Source organism: Palaemon carinicauda, chromosome 31, assembly GCF_036898095.1.
Source record: "Palaemon carinicauda isolate YSFRI2023 chromosome 31, ASM3689809v2, whole genome shotgun sequence".
Taxonomy (NCBI): domain Eukaryota; kingdom Metazoa; phylum Arthropoda; class Malacostraca; order Decapoda; family Palaemonidae; genus Palaemon; species Palaemon carinicauda.
In genome coordinates this window covers 14,076,476-14,092,442 of record NC_090755.1, presented here as the reverse complement: position 1 = coordinate 14,092,442, position 15,967 = coordinate 14,076,476, and the positions used below count along the sequence as shown (strand labels likewise).

At 40.6% G+C, this 15,967-nt stretch overlaps 1 protein-coding gene across 1 annotated transcript in view; it reads left to right on the top strand.

Moving 5' to 3' along the window:
- Positions 1-1,459: 1,459 nt before the first annotated feature.
- Positions 1,460-15,967, top strand: part of LOC137624313 (MFS-type transporter SLC18B1-like) — a 38,144-nt gene continuing 23,636 nt past the window's right edge. Inside the window, exons 1-3 of the mRNA XM_068354974.1 lie at positions 1,460-1,522; positions 6,339-6,718; positions 8,507-8,663. Coding sequence (XP_068211075.1) covers positions 6,378-6,718; positions 8,507-8,663 — 498 coding nt within the window. The 5' untranslated portion in view covers positions 1,460-1,522; positions 6,339-6,377. The remainder of the gene's footprint in view (positions 1,523-6,338; positions 6,719-8,506; positions 8,664-15,967) is intronic.

Genomic DNA, 15,967 nt, shown 5'->3' with positions numbered 1-15,967 from the left:
TTCTCCAATGCCATCTAAATTTCTTCAACATCTTCGGTGTTTAGAGGTAATTAATAACAATAAGAATAGGTAAGTGGGGAATATGGGGAAAGGAAGAGTACCCCCTGGATACAATCCAGTTTATAGCTCAAAGGCAGGTACTCGGGATGGAAAAGATTGAGGAAATATTGAGAAAGAGAAGTACAGGAGAAGAATAAAATATCTTGCGATATTAGAGAATTGGTATTATTGATGTATCAAATAGAGGAAATTAATTTTAATACAATATTCAGTATCATTCTGTATTAGTCAATTGTAATTGTCCTATAGTTTTATGTATATAACATAGATGACTCTTCCTCCTATTCAATATTCCTTACTACATATTGTATCGTCTATTTGGAATCTCATAATTCCTGATTCTATATTCCTAATAGAATTCCTGGATTCTAAAGAATTAAAAGTTTTCCATAGGGAAAGTAGTATCAGTAACTTTCGTGTAGATAATGTTCATATTCGAACCAAGTTGTCAAATCAAAAACTATTTTCATATGAATTATAACAATAAAAGGTTGTTTTAAATAGTTTTTACCAAACATATTGGATATTTATGTGCTTCAAAATCATTAATCTAGTCCCATTCCTTTGACAAGACTATATATCATATATTTCAAAACTTATGTTCAAATCAAATAACTATAATTTATTTAATAATTTCACCTTGAATCTACAAAAGAAAAAAACGGAGAGATAACAAGGACTCTAAAATATAGATTTTTTTCAACTGTTTTACATTTGTGCAGCGTTGCCATATATGGGAATTTATCCCTAGATTTGGGGATTTTGGATGGCTGATGGGGGATATTCTATGCAAATTTCTATCAAGAAGAATCAAAGATGAGTAAGCCATTATATTGTTGCAATTGGTTTACTTACAATTACATGAAGTATAGTGAGTAATATTTATTTTAGTAAAGCCTACAGGATCAGAAGAAAATATATTTGTGGAAATGGGGATTGTTTTTAGTTGTTTTGGGGATTTTTTATCATGAGTTTAGGGGATTTTTAGAATAAGTCATTGGGCAACAATGTTTTTGTGCCAAATGTATCTTAAACATTCACCTATACTATAATTAGTTATTATAACACCTGTTATGTTAATCCTACAGACTCTCGCATATATTACATTACTAGTACAGTGTTGCCAGATATGGGAATTTATCCCTAGATTTGGGAATTTTGGATGTCTGATGGGGATAATCTGTGCAAATTTCTATGATAAGAGTTATAATGAGTAATCATTTCTATTGTTGCAACAATTTTACTTGAAATTATATGAGGTATAGTGAGAAAATTCTATATTAGTAAAGCCTACAGGATCAGAAGAAAATATATTTGGGGGAAATGGGAATTTTTGGGTTGTTTTGGGGATTTTTTATCATGAGATTTAGGGATTTTTACAGTAACCCAACTGGCAATACTGAATCTGATCATTAGTAACGTGGCAGTTTCGCTTGGTGATTCACTTTGCTCCTGGTGATAGGTTTGTTATCTTATCAGAATTTTGCTTATAATAGGCCTACCAGTAAGCCTACTAGGCCTTAATAGGATTTCAGGTTATTAAGTAAAATTCATAACAGACTATGTATATATTCATCCAGTGTTTATATATGTGGTTAATAATATGCCTGAATTATTTTATAGTTCAGGCACAGTAGTTGTGTAGGTGATATGAAATAGGGTGAAATTAAGGTAACACAGTAGTATAGGATGCAGATAATTTGTGTAATTTTAACATGGATTTATTATGTCCCAGAAAATAATGTATAGGGAAGAAAAGGTTTGTTTTACCATTACTTATCGATATATATTTCCCCACCATAATCGTCTAGTTTAGTGGTTCCCAAACTATCTTACCTGACGTCCCCTTTATGCTTCCAGTAGACCCGTACGCCCCCATTCCTCTCTCTTTTTCATATGAAACGATTCTTACATTTATTTCTTAGCATTGTACAGGAAAACAGATTTCTGTATGTATTACATTTTAACATTCAAACAACTAATAATACATTCCAGTCACTAAAAACGAAACATTTGGTTCAAAGTGAGTGAAAAAATAGTTTGAACACGCCCCCTTTGTATCGTCCTCACGCCTCCCTAGTGGGGCGCGCCCCCCAGTTTGGGAATCTCTGGTCTAGTTCCTACTGGGTGGTCTGTTTTCAGGTAATACATTATGGTATATCTTTTTAAATATTTTATTTGAGATGAAAATAAAGGTCGGACTTCTTAGAGGAAAAAGATTAATATTTCGGTAGAGACCCGACCTGCCATCACCGCTTACCAATAGATAGGAGGTTGTTTTTCTTTTCTTGCGAGCGAAGCGAGCTCACAGCTCGCTAAAAACCATTAAGGACTCTTATCAAGATATTACCCAAATCTATTGCTTTTTGCTGATGTGCGCGCTCGCTTCGCTCACGAAAAAAAAACGCCGAACTCCTATGTACTGGTAAGCAGTAATGGCGGGGTGGGACTCTACCAAAATATTACCAGAAATAGTTTATTAGGAAATATTGCTCTGAATGGGACTGTGATAATACCAAATTTATTACCCCAAACAATTAAGAAAAATCCATTGGAACCAGGTTATAAATTAACTGCATTTTAATTGGGGGGCTTTACACCCTATGACCTTGCAAAATTGAGGTCGGAACACCAAAGGCTATACAATATATCTTATACTACCTTAATGTACAGCATCTTGACTGACAAGAGACCTCTATCATTTACAGGACATTTTTTAAATAACTTTTAGGTCTAACTTTTGTTGGTCACATATTAAAAGAAATTAAGGCCCTCATCCATAAAAGCTAATATTGTGATCTTGTCTCGTTTAACCGTGTCACAAAATAGTCTTTGTCTAGTCTATATCATTAGCAGTAATGTTTCATAGGTGTTACTGAGTAGCGTAAGGAGCCATAGAAAACGTAAAGGAGGTCAATATATGTAGTTTTCTTATTAAGTTTTCCAGGCAGTACCCATATAGCTATTGTTGCTCATGTGAATATTAAAGAAAAAGAAATATTCCCGAAATAATGACCCATGGTGTTTGCAAGTGCGCTCAACGTGTACCCCTTGCCAGAACATAACGAGCCCTGCGAGCCATGGCAGAGCAAAAACCATTAGAACTATAGCCAAGATAGAGGCCCAATAACATTCGGTTTTGTCAGCTCTTATCACCAACAACGCTAGAAATCCCCAATGTCCATCGCAGGTGTATTACCAATCACTTTCTGATGAGTATTGACTAGTAATATCCTAATTTTATATCCCTCTACGTTCCTTTACGCTTATTTATTTCCTTTACGCTGTTCAGTCGCATCCTATTTCTTGGTTGGTGTAGTATTTAAAAGAAGTCAAACCTCATGGCTTCAAAAATCTGCTCTTACAAAAAAGGTAACATGGTATAACTTTACCTGTGTGCCACTCTGAGTCCCATTTAATGTGTAAGAATATGGTATCTTTGGCAAGGGCGAGGTTGACTGTGGGGGGCAGATTATTAACGATGGGCATGATTAATTAAAAGTAAACATGAGGCTTTGAGATTTACCTGTCATACATAAGTTAAAACTGACTGGCAAATCATGCATTTTAATCTGTAACTTTTGATTAATCAGTTTCAACAGTATTGTTTGGTCCAATGCCAACAGTGACGTATAGGATCTAGGAAATGGATATTAGTATAGGGTGGGTAATTATAAAACGGTGCTGTTTTGGTATGCGATCTCAGCGTGCTCTTGTTTTGGCATGCGATCTCGCCTGATAGTAGCAATCTCACTTCATGGTGAAGCAAGAACCATTAGATTTTCTAAAATATATATATATATATATATGTATATACTGTATATATATATATATATATATATATATATATATATATATATATATATATATATATATATATATACTGGGAATAATTATCTAAGAAATAATAATCATTGATGTTAGCATGCGCAGCTCAACATTACCTCTTGCCAGTACATATGGCGCTTGATGTTTTCATTTTTTCACGAGTGAAGCAAGCGCACGGCGGCAAACTAGAACCTTTAGATTTTCTATTGTATTTTTTTAAATATTAAAAATATTGTGATCACATAACTAAGTAAAATAATAATTTCTGAGATCATGTCATAAATTAGATAGCATACCAAAACAGCACCTATAAAAGCTTAGAATAATTTATCTACAGTTAAAGAAATATAAATACTCATGGGGGTTCGTATTCTGAAAACCTAAATCCTATGGCAGGGAGCACACTAGCGACTCTGTGGCGCCACAAAGCCACAGCATCGTATGGTGGGGATGTGGTCTCCCATAGGTTTCCATTGTTTTCAAGTTTTGCTGCGCAAACTAGCGACTGTGGCAAGTGACTGTGGCTCTCTGTAGCTCATCCCCACCACAGGCGTGGCGTGGCTTTGTGGTGCCACAGAGTCGCTAGTGTGCTCCCGGCCTATGACTATCATAAGACATGTGATACCCCTGTTTTTTTTTTTGCAATGTTCAGTGTCACATGATATAGTTTACATAGGAGTTCTTTGTTTTGTAAGTATGTTGGTTTGATTTCTTCCCAAATACATGAATCCTATGTTTTTGTAACTGGTCGTCTTATGTTTTATCCAATTATTGAATATTGGTGCAAACCACTTAAATTTTTGAGTAAAGAAAGGTAAAACGAAAAAGTAATATGCATCAATAGCAATGGTTATAAAAAACACAGGATAGTTAACTACTGTACTTGGAAAAATATACTGTTCGTGTAAACGGCATAATATTCAAATATCATAGTTATCTGTATTCTATATCACATCATGCAAATAAAGATGTTCTGCTGTGGCTCTTTGCTTTTACTATAAAGAACACCCCGTTCTTGCAAGTTCTTTCATAACTGGCAAGAGGTAATAGATATACTGTTCATGTGAGACATTATATCGACTATATCTTTTACTTCATAAGCAGCAGCAGGTATATAATGAACTGAGTGTTTAAAGTATGATATATTACCAAAATATATAACTGTAAATTACACAATTTCAAAATTTATCTCTTCTAGAAAACATCGTGTAATGCTAATGATTAAGTCTTAACAAAAAACCTGAAAATCCCCCATGAGAGATTGCAAACAGCACTTGGTACAGTAATCCACCATTAGTCTCTTGAGTAATTAATGGACTTGAACAACGGCACTGTCGTTCACACTTATGGCGATTGATACCAAAGTTATGCCGTGTCACCCATTAGTCGTACAAATACGCCAAAACGGCCCGTACTTTAACATTTCTTTAAGCGAATACTATACTTGTTTGACTAGAAAATAAATATTTTATATTTACCTATCGTTTTAAGTGTATTTGATTTATGCGAGATATAAAACCCTATACATTTCATCAAAGGAAAGTGAATTTATCAGCTGTATAATGAAATTTTTTTCAAAGAATTCCTAGTGTTAGTTTTTGAGTTAATGAGTTACTTCCAAATACAGTACGGCCTGTCACAGGGAAAATTTATTTTCAGTGAAAAGAGAAATGAAAGAGGCCATAGAGACTTGTTGGGCATAGCTGTAGGATTGATTCTTGAACAAGGTGATCACAGATTTTGTTTAAGTTATACAGTAGAACAGAAAGTTGGACCTAAGAGGAACTCTAAGAGAAGGAATGTAGTAAAAGGCAGAGAAGAATGTGTCGAGTTACAGAGAAGTTAGAGAACCATGTGTGGCATATAATGATACTCAACAATAATAATGATAATAATAGGGAAGTGGGGAGTATGGGGAAAGGAAGAGTACCCCTGGATACAATCCAGTTTAGAGCTCAAAGGCAGGTACACGGGATGAGAAAGATTAAGGAAATAGGGCGAAAGAGAAGTACAGGGGAAGAATAAAAGAGAGGGGCAGACCCTCTTGCGATATTAGGGAATTGGTATTATTATTTTAGTCAGTAATAATGAGTAGGTAAACTGTGAGTGGTTATGTACCCCTCTGCAATTGGATTTCAGATGTTGACAAGGAAGAGGGATCAGTTTTGAAAATTAGCCACGTTTTTGTTACAAGCCAAAATATTGTTATAACTCCAATTTTTTATTGAAATTACTATTATTGTAGTCTAGTTAGGATTTTTTCACTTGGCCTACTTACAGTTTTCATAGGCTACACAAGGATTTAGGTTTATCAGTACTAAGCTTAATCAAAATTCTTCTGAAACTATAAAAGATTTTTTAATTGTTGCTTACATTGACCTAAATGAATTTCCTATAGTATGACACTGGATATGATTTTGTATAATTGCTCTTTTTGGAAACTATTTCAGTTTGTTGTTGGAAAAACTGCTGAGGTCAATTAAAGGACAATGTCAGGGTCCAGAGATACCAATTACCTAACACGTAGTGCCGAAGTATACGGAAACGAGGACGTACAGGACCACGGCCCGGTCACAATTTCTGTTCCTACCACGACATTTTCTTACTACAGTCAAGTGCCAGTCTATCCCGAGATGCCAGTTGGATCCGAAACAAAGGATTTTGTTCCTGGTATTGGCGCTTGTGCCAATACATCAGGTCATCTTGCTCCTCCATCCCCGGCGACTTATTACAATCAGGCAATTCGATCTTCGCACTCCTGGCATCACAGCTCGTCTAGTAGGCATCCTTCAGTAAACGAAAGGTCATCCCTTTTAGGGAAATCCCACAGGTAAGAATGTAATTATTTACAAAAGAATAATATCGTCAATTGAGCTTATAGCTTTTGGAGGACTCTTCTTGTATTATGATATTTCTGACTCTCAGGGCATAAGGCAGTTTGATCACGTATCTATATCAGTAAATTCGTTTCTTCGTTAATTATATGTGATAGAAAATTTAGAAAATTCTAATTCAATTTAATCTGTTTGAAAGATGCTGTTAAGTTATCATCCTGGTCCAACCAGCTTGGTATGATAGTAATTTTTTTTTGTTCCGTAACTGAAATACAAACCACGCTATTTACATGGGGTAATTACTTCGGCGTAGCTGAATGACGAGCCATAAAAGTTTTAACGAGGGTTTACTACCCCGCCGCTAGTTAGTGGGGGTTAGGGAGGGGTAGCTAGCTAACCCCCCCCCCTCACTCACACCGGTGAATGCTTCACTTTACTTTTGGCTCGGGAAGAGAACAGACCTGTCTGCTCTCTCCCTCGCTTTGACTGCCATAGTTAATCTGTTTTTACTTTTTCTTTTTCAGCTTTGTCCCTGAGTTTGTTGCCAAGACTCAGAATCCGGGAGTGCCGGACCCTAGGTTCGACTCTTTCCAGGTTTCGAGTCTCCGTTCTGTAACAGATGACCCAGACCATCTCCTACTGTGCCCAGTGAGGAGTCTGAGGTTGTATCTTAAAAGAACAGCTGCAGTTCGTATCCAGGTGCGAGCCCTGTTCGTGAGCACCGCAAGGACGAAGAGGAGGGTCACCAGAAATACCATCGGCCTGGATTCGCAAGGTGATACATCTGGCCTTGAATCCTGACCCTCCTCCGTCACGTCGCCCTAGAGCGCATGATGTCGGGCATAGCTACGTCCCTGGCCTTCAAAAAGAATTATTCAGTGATGCAGGTCCTTCAAGCTGGGGTGTGGAAGCGTCAGACCACCTTCACGGCCCACTACCTGCAAGACGTGACACACAGGAGCCTCGATACGTTCTCTATCGGCCCTGTGGTGGCTGCACAACAGCTGGTCTAACCTCAGGCTCCTTAATGGACAAGTAGCAGAAGGTTGAGGGCATTGTTACCCCTCTCTACCCCCCACTAACTAGCGGCGGGGTAGTAAACCCTTGTTAAAACTTTTATGGCTCGTTATTCAGCTACGCCGAAGTAATTACCCCATGTAAATAGCTAAGGTTTGTATAGTTAGGAAAAATATAAATTATCTACGAATTTGTCATGTTTGATAACTGGGGATTTAGTTCAAATGGCCATAGTGATTCTCTTAATAGGCTCCTTAAGTGCAGACGACCTAACAAGCTAGTTAGACCAAACCTAAATGGCCAAACTGAAATTACTTAATTGCGAATTCTATTGTGTGCAATTGTATTAGTTGTCGCCCACAAAGGAACTACGTATATGACGACACACTACTTTTATGTTTGAGTGATTGATTTGAAGTTTTCTGGCATCCTGACATTGATGGTCGTTGATGCCGAGATGTTAGGAAGATGCCTATGAAATAAAGAGGATTCTTGTTAGGACTTTAATTAAAATTTGAAAATGATTTTTAATAAATATAGAGATTCAGAGTATCATTTGGATTACTCTTACCCAGTATTCGTTAGGCACCTCAAAGTACATAGAACATATAATACCATACTGTATATGATGAGTTTTGAAATCTATTCCATAGAATTTTGTTTACATATCTCAAAATAATCGCAAATTTATTTTAGTGTAAAGATTATTGCATTCTTTTATAATTAATGGTAGCAGGAGTACTAAACATTTATGGAAATATTTTCAGGTCGGAATCGAACCTTTTAAGCAATGGAGTACGTGACGCATCCGTTAGGCGTAACAGTTTCAGCCGAAAGCAGATACTAACCTTGGCTTCGATGCTTTTGATAGACTTCTCTTCCTTTGCATCAATGTCTGTGTTGGCTCCATTTTTTCCAAAGCAGGCAAGTACTTACTGTGTGACAGTATTTTATTTGGCTTTCTTTACTTTGTTTTAATGTTTACTTTCCGTAGATCCTAAATCATTGCAATAAATAGGTAAATTGCCACCTTACCCTTCAACTGCTAACCACCAACCAGCCTTATTTTTAATTGAGTTACCAATGTTTATCTACAATCCGTGCTGTAGAATGAGTGGGGAACTTTGTGAAAAAACTGTTGTGTCCTTTTGTTCCCTAGATACATTCACCATCTAGTCCTCTACTTTGACTTTCTGCTTCTTTTCCATATTCTGTTAACCTCTTCAATGTTTCACTTACTGCATATGCAGGATTTTTATCCCAGTTGCACCAGCCATCCGTTCAGATACTACTGCTAGAGTGTTAATGGGTCCTTTGACTGGCAAGATAGTACTACAGTGGACCCTTCTCTCTGGCCACGGCTCATTTTCCCTTTGCCTCCACATAAACAGAGTAGTCTGGCCTTTTCTTGACAGATTCTCTCTGTTCTCATACACCTGACAACACAGATTACAAAACAATTCTTTTTCACCCAAGGGATTAACTACTGCACTGTAATTATTCAGTGGCCACTTTTCTCTTTGTGAGGGTAGAAGAGAGACTTTAGCTGTGGTGGTAAGCAACTCTTCTAGGAGAAGGATACTCCAAAATCAAATCATTGTTCTCTAGTCTTGGGTAATGCCATAGCCTCTGTACCATTGTCTTCCACTGTCATGGGTTAGTTCTCTTGCTTGTGGGTACATTCCGGTACAGTTCTATCTTATTTCTCTTCCACTTGTTTTGTTAAAGTTTTTATAGTTTACATAGGAAATATTTATTTTAATGTCACTGTTCATGAAATATTTATTTTCAATATTAAACTTACCCGATAATCATGTAGCTGTCAACTCCGTTGCCCGACAGAATTCTATGGAGGGATACGCCAGCTATCACAATACTAGAAGGGGGTGTACTTACCAGCGCCACCTGTGGCCAGGTACTATAGTACTTCTTGTTGACACCTCCTCAATTTTTCCTCTGTCGTGCTTCCGGCAAGACGTTCTGGGATACGCTTATGTTCTTGGAGTATTTTCACGACTTTGGTGAAGTATTTCTCTTTGATTTCGGCTGTCGCTTTACTGGAAACTTCTATATTAGCTTAGTTAGCTTTTGGAATTAATTTGATTAATTATGGTGACGAAGAGAGTATGAACTCTCTTTCACCTTTAAATGGCCGACCTTCCCTTAGACGGAAGTGTTGGTGTCTAAGAGAGTATAGACTCTCTTTCTTAATTTTGCTTAACAAAAGTTATAGATTTATTTTATATCTCTCCGCCTCTTATAGGCCTCTTCGATTAACTTCCTTTTATTATAAACTTATTAAAATTAATTTTTATATTTGTTTATATTCGACCTTCCTAATAGTAGGCGGTCTTTTCTTGGTACCGAAGTTAATTAACATTGAGCCCGTCATTTCGGTTTTACCTGTTAACATATTATGCTATTTTAATGTCTTTGAAAGAATTTCTTTGATAGTCTAGTACTGTTTTCAAAGTTGAACTAACGTTTTGTTTTGTCTCTGCAGTTGTTGACGTTCAGAACGTTCAACTTGCGCTCTATCGTTACGATAGAGAAAGAATTTTCACGGTTTCACGTTGCAGTAAGAGTAACCGTGTCTAGCGTTTTGTTCATTCTTTCTTAACTTAATGGTTTTAATCCTAATAAAGGAACTTTTCATTTTGGGAAATTTTTCAGTTTTTTCCTTTAACAATAATATGTTTTAACGATATATATGATTGGGCTCTTCTCTCAGGTTCTAAGTCAAGAGAGAGAGAGAGAGAGAGAGATAGAGACGGAGGGAGAAAGAGGAGGATAAACGTTTCATTCAAGCGAGTAACGTTGTTATCGTTTTTGCTCTTCTCCCTAGTCTCTTTAGGGGAAGAAGGTAAACGTTTCTAGAGTGATCTAGTGTTTAGTCTCTTTCCAGCCACTGAATTATTTATCTTTCATTAGATTTTTCTGTTACATTGTAATTCTGTTTTCGCAATTACTAACTTTTGAGAAAGGATAGAATTGCGTGTTTCAGGTACAAACCACTTAGTTTCGAGTTCAGTGAAATAAGTGCAAACAGAAAATCAAAAGTGATAAGTGATTAGCGCAAAGTGTGCCAGTGTTGTGCGTGAGGGTACTTCTGTGCGCGCCAGTCGTCCTCCCAGTCCGGGACCTCTTGCAAGCTCCCAAGCCCAGGGGAGAAGCAATGTCGAAGGACAAAAGGGTTCAGCAGGCCTTGATCGGCGCACAGAAGTATCCTCGGTGGTTGTGGGCGTGTCTTATCGAGACCGTCACTCCCACCCGCAGACGATTGAGCCCTTATTTTGCTCGTCTGCAGAAGAAATTTAGGGGAGAAAACGCTGGTCTCAGGTCTCAAGACCTCTTAAACGTAAAGTCCAGACCTATGCCAGACGTACGAAGTCAGAGTTCAACAACCCGGATGCAGTCATTGGGTTAGCTCTGACTCTCCTCAGTCATCAGTTGAATGCACTCCGCCTAAGAGGAGTAAGGTTCTGCCGCAACAGATCTCTGCTGTTAAGGCTTTACCTCAGCAGACCTTAGTGTCTTCCGACCCCAAGTTGACTCTACTGCAGTCCATGCAGTCACAACTTTCGGTCTTGATGCGTGAGTGTCGGGCTGAGAAGGTTGCGCCTCCGCCTGCGCTCGCTCCGCCTGCGCTCGCTCCGCCTGCGCTCGCTCCGCCTGCGCTCGCTCCGCCTGCGCTCCCTCCGCCTGCGCTCGCTCCGCCTGCGCTCGCTCCGCCTGACCGCAGTACCACCTGCCAGGCGTACGATGTTGAGCCACGTTATGAGTTTACTGATCCCAATGGTGTGCAGCTCCCTCCGCCTTCCTTAAGGCAACCTCAGCAATGGGAACAGGAGGCTTATACCTCTCTTCCTCCGCTTCCACTTGCTGTTCCACCAGTGAGGCAACACTCGCTTGAGGTACAACCTCTCCCATCCTTGAGTCAGTCTCCTCAGCTCTCGCTGCAGCGAGCTCAACCCTCCTCAAGGCAAGCACCTTAACACCTTAGCCTTGCGCCTCAGGAGCCTCAACTTGCGAGATTTTTACTGCGTTCTGCGCAGCCACTACCTTTTCGCTCTCAGCTCACACCGCAGGAACCTCAACTCGTTCCTCAGGAACTTGCTACTGCGCATCCGCCAACCACTCAGCAAGCGCAACCCTTGAGTTCAGCCACTCATGCCAGGAGTCAGCCTCCTCCACCCATGCGCCTACCTTCTGCTACTTCCTTTGATCAGCCTTTGCAGACTGAGCCTCAGGTGTTCCCTCAACAGAGTCTTGAAGAGGAAACCACAACTATTGTTGTTCCAGCTCGTTCTGACTCTGCTGTTCAGCTTACCTTACCTCCATTTTCAAACCTTATGATAATGGAGGTTATTGGTATTACTTTTAAAAATATATTTGTATTCCTTGCAATATATTTTTAACAATATCGCAAAATATGGCAAAAATATGAATCATGAGTTATGAATGTAAGGTAAATATTATGTTGATATTAAAACCCCATGCAAGCATGCATAAAGCACTCTAGCACTGGTCATGGAATTTCTGAGAAATGTTAAACGCCATGCACACGCTCTGCTTACCTTACAGCATGCTCTACATACAGCATGCTCTGCTTACAGCATGCTCTGCATACTACATGCTCTGCATACAGCATGCTCTGCATTCAGCATGCTCTGCATACAACATGCTCTACATACAGCATGCTCTGCATACAGCATGCTCTGCATTCAGCATGCTCTGCATACAGCATGCTCTGCATTCAGCATGCTCTGCATACAACTTGCTCTGCATACAGCATGCTCTGCATTCAGCATGCTCTGCATACAACATGCTCTACATACAGCATGCTCTGCATACAGCATACTCTGCATACAACATGCTCTGCATACCTTACCGCATGCTTCTCAGTCACACATCTTTGGTTGTTGCCAACTCACTAGACTGTCAAGCAGTTTCATAACGTTGCCTTCTAGTCTGCTGCTTTTGCACCAGTGAACCCTCACTGAGAGAACTTAGCTTTTCTAGGATATGGTCCCTGTAGATGAGAAAGTTCTTTTCTCCCTCCTTCTGATATTCCCTTGAGGACTCTGTCATTTGGAGGGAGCCTTTAGCTGCATAGCCTCCTATGAACTTTTATTTAAGCATAACATGCTTCCAGGGAAGGTAATGGTTCCACTTCAGTCGCTAATCCCGTCTGTTACCACACCTGCTCCCATAGACCTTGAGCTGTGTTGCAAGACATGCAGTCCAAGCTTAGTCCTTGTTAGAGGATTTTTTGTTTACGGAGTCAATGTGTCACGGGGAAGACGTTCAACAACCAACAGAAGTGACTTGTTGTGACGCAGTGCGGCAACCTCAGCAACCCGATAAGGAGTTGTCTGTACGACCCAGACAGTCTAGACAGATTCGGGTTGTCACTGTACTTCCTCGCTTGCCCATGATTGACAGTTCACAGACTGTGCAGCAGTACCATGATCTTGTGTCCGGCTCCGTCAGACGACTGGCTTTTAAGAGCTCCCACAAGTCGTCGCTGTCTGGAGATTTTCAAATGGACTATGGATCTGACCAAGGAACTGGGCCTCCTGGTCAATTTTGAGGAGTCTCAGCTCGTTCCATCCCAGACCATTGTCTCCTTGGGTATGGATCTTCAGAGTCGAGCTTTTCGGACTTTTCCGTCGGCCCCAAGGATCTTCCAAGCCCTAGAATGCATCCAGAGCATGCTGAGAAGGAACCGATGCTCAGTCAGGTAGTGGATGAGTCTAACAGGGACACTTTCATCGCTGGCCCTGTTCATCGTGTTAGGGAGACTCCACCTCCCCCCCTTCAGTATCATCTAGCTGCTCACTGGATAAAGGACATGACGCTAGAGACGGTCTCAGTTCCTGTTTCCGAAGAGAGGAGGTCTTCTCTCGCGTGGTGTAAGAACAGCTTTCTTCTCAAGGAAGTCTACCTTTGGCTGTTCAGAAACACGACCGCCGTCTCCTCTCGGACGCATCAGACACGGGCTGGGGTGCGACTTTGGACGGACAAGAATGCTCGGGAACATGGAATCAGGAGCAAAGGACACTTCACATCAATTGCAAGGAGTTGTTGGCGGTTATTCTGGCCTTGATAAACTTCAAGTCCCTCCAGCTTAACAAAGTGGTGGAGGTGGACTCTGACAACACCACAGCCCTGGCTTACATCTTCAAGCAGGGAGGGACTCTTTCGTGGAAGTTGTTCTAGATCGCAAGGGACCTACTCATCTGGTCTAAAGATCGAAAGCTACTGGTAACGAGGTTCATTCAGGGCGGTATGAATGTCATGGCAGATCACCTCAGACGGAAGGGTCAGGTCATCCACACAGAGTGGACCCTTCTCAAGAATGTTTGCAGCAGACTTTGGGCCCTGTGGGGTCAGCCAACCATAGATCTGTTCACTACCTCGATAACCTAGAGACTCCTGTTGTATTGTTCTCCGATTCCAGACCCAGCAGCAGTTCACGTGGATGCTTTTCTGCTCCAGACCCAGCAGCAGTTCACGTGGATGCTTTTCTGCTGGATTGGTTCCATCTCGACCTGTATGCATTCCCGCCGTTCAAGATTGTCAACAGGGTACTTCAGAAGTTCTCCTCTCACAAAGGGACACGGCTGACGTTGGTTGGCTCCGCTATGGCCCGCGAGAGAATGGTTCTTAGAGGTACTGCAATGGCTGGTCGACATTCCCAGGACTCTTCCTCTAGGAGTGAACCTTCTAAGTCTACCTCACGTAAAGAAGGTACACCCAATCCTCCACGCTCTTCGTCTGACTGCCTTCAGACTTTCGAAAGACTCTCAAGAGCTAGGGGCTTTTCGAAGGAGGCAGCCAGAGCGATTGCCAAAGCAAGGAGAACATCCACTCTCAGAATCTATCAGTCTCAAGGGGAAGTCTTCCGTAGCTGGTACAAGACCAATGCAGTTTCCTCAACCAGTACCACTGTAACCCAGATTGCTGACTTCCTGTTATATCTAAGGAAAGTAAGATCCCTTTCAGCTCCTACGATCAAGGGTTACAGAAGTATGTTGGCAGCGGTTTTCCGCCACAGAGGCTTGGATCTTTCCACCAACAAAGATCTACAGGACCTCCCTAGGTCTTTTGAGACCTCAAAGGAACGTCGGTTGTCCACTCCAGGCTGGAATCTAGACGTGGTCCTAAGGTTCCTTATGTCATCAAGATTTGAACCTCTCCAATCAGCCTCTTTTTAGGACCTCACATTAAAAACTCTTTTCCTCGTGTGCTTGACAACAGCTAAAAGAGTAAGTGAGATCCACGCCTTCAGCAGGATCATTGTTTTCACATCTGAAACGGCTACATGTTCCTTGCAGCTCGGTTTTTGCTAAACGAGCTTCCTTCACGTCCTTGGCCTAAGTCGTTCGAGATCCCAAGCCTGTCCAACTTGGTGGGGAATGATCTGAAGAGAGTACTTTGCCCAGTTAGAGCTCTTAGGTACTATCTAAAAAGGTCTTAACCTTTACAAGGACAATCAGAAGCCTTATAGTGTGCTATCAAGAAACCTTCTTTTCCAAGTTCTAAGAACTCAGTTTCTTACTATTCAGGCTTCTGATTAGAGAAACACATTCTCATCTGAAGGAAGAAGACCTTGCTTTGCTGAAGGTAAGGACACATGAAGTGGGAGCTGTGGCTACTTCAGTGGCCTTCAAACAGAGCCATTCAAACAGAGCCATTCTCTGCAGAGTGTTATGGATGCAACCTATTGGAGAAGCAAGTCAGTGTTCGCATCATTCTATCTCAAAGATGTCCAGTCTCTTTACGAGTACTGCTACACCCTGGGACCATTCGTAGCAACGAATGCAGTAGTAGGCGAGGGCTCAGCCACTACATTCCCATAATCCCATAACCTTTTAACCTTTCTCTTGAATACTTTTTATGGGTTGTACGGTCGGCTAAGAAGCCTTCCACATCCTTGTTGATTTGGCGGGTGGTCAATTCTTTCTTGAGAAGCGCCGAGGTTAAAGGTTGTGATGAGGTCCTTTAGTATGGGTTGCAGCCCTGTATACTTTAGCACCTTTGAGTTGATTCAGCCTCCCAAGAGGAACGCTGCGCTCAGTAAGGAAGACGATCTTATTAAAGGCAGAGTAACGGTTCAAGTCGACTTCCTTACCAGGTACTTATTATTTCATTGTTATTGTGGATAACTGATTATATGAAATACGGGATACTTAGCTATCCTTTAGTCTTGTACACTGGTTTTT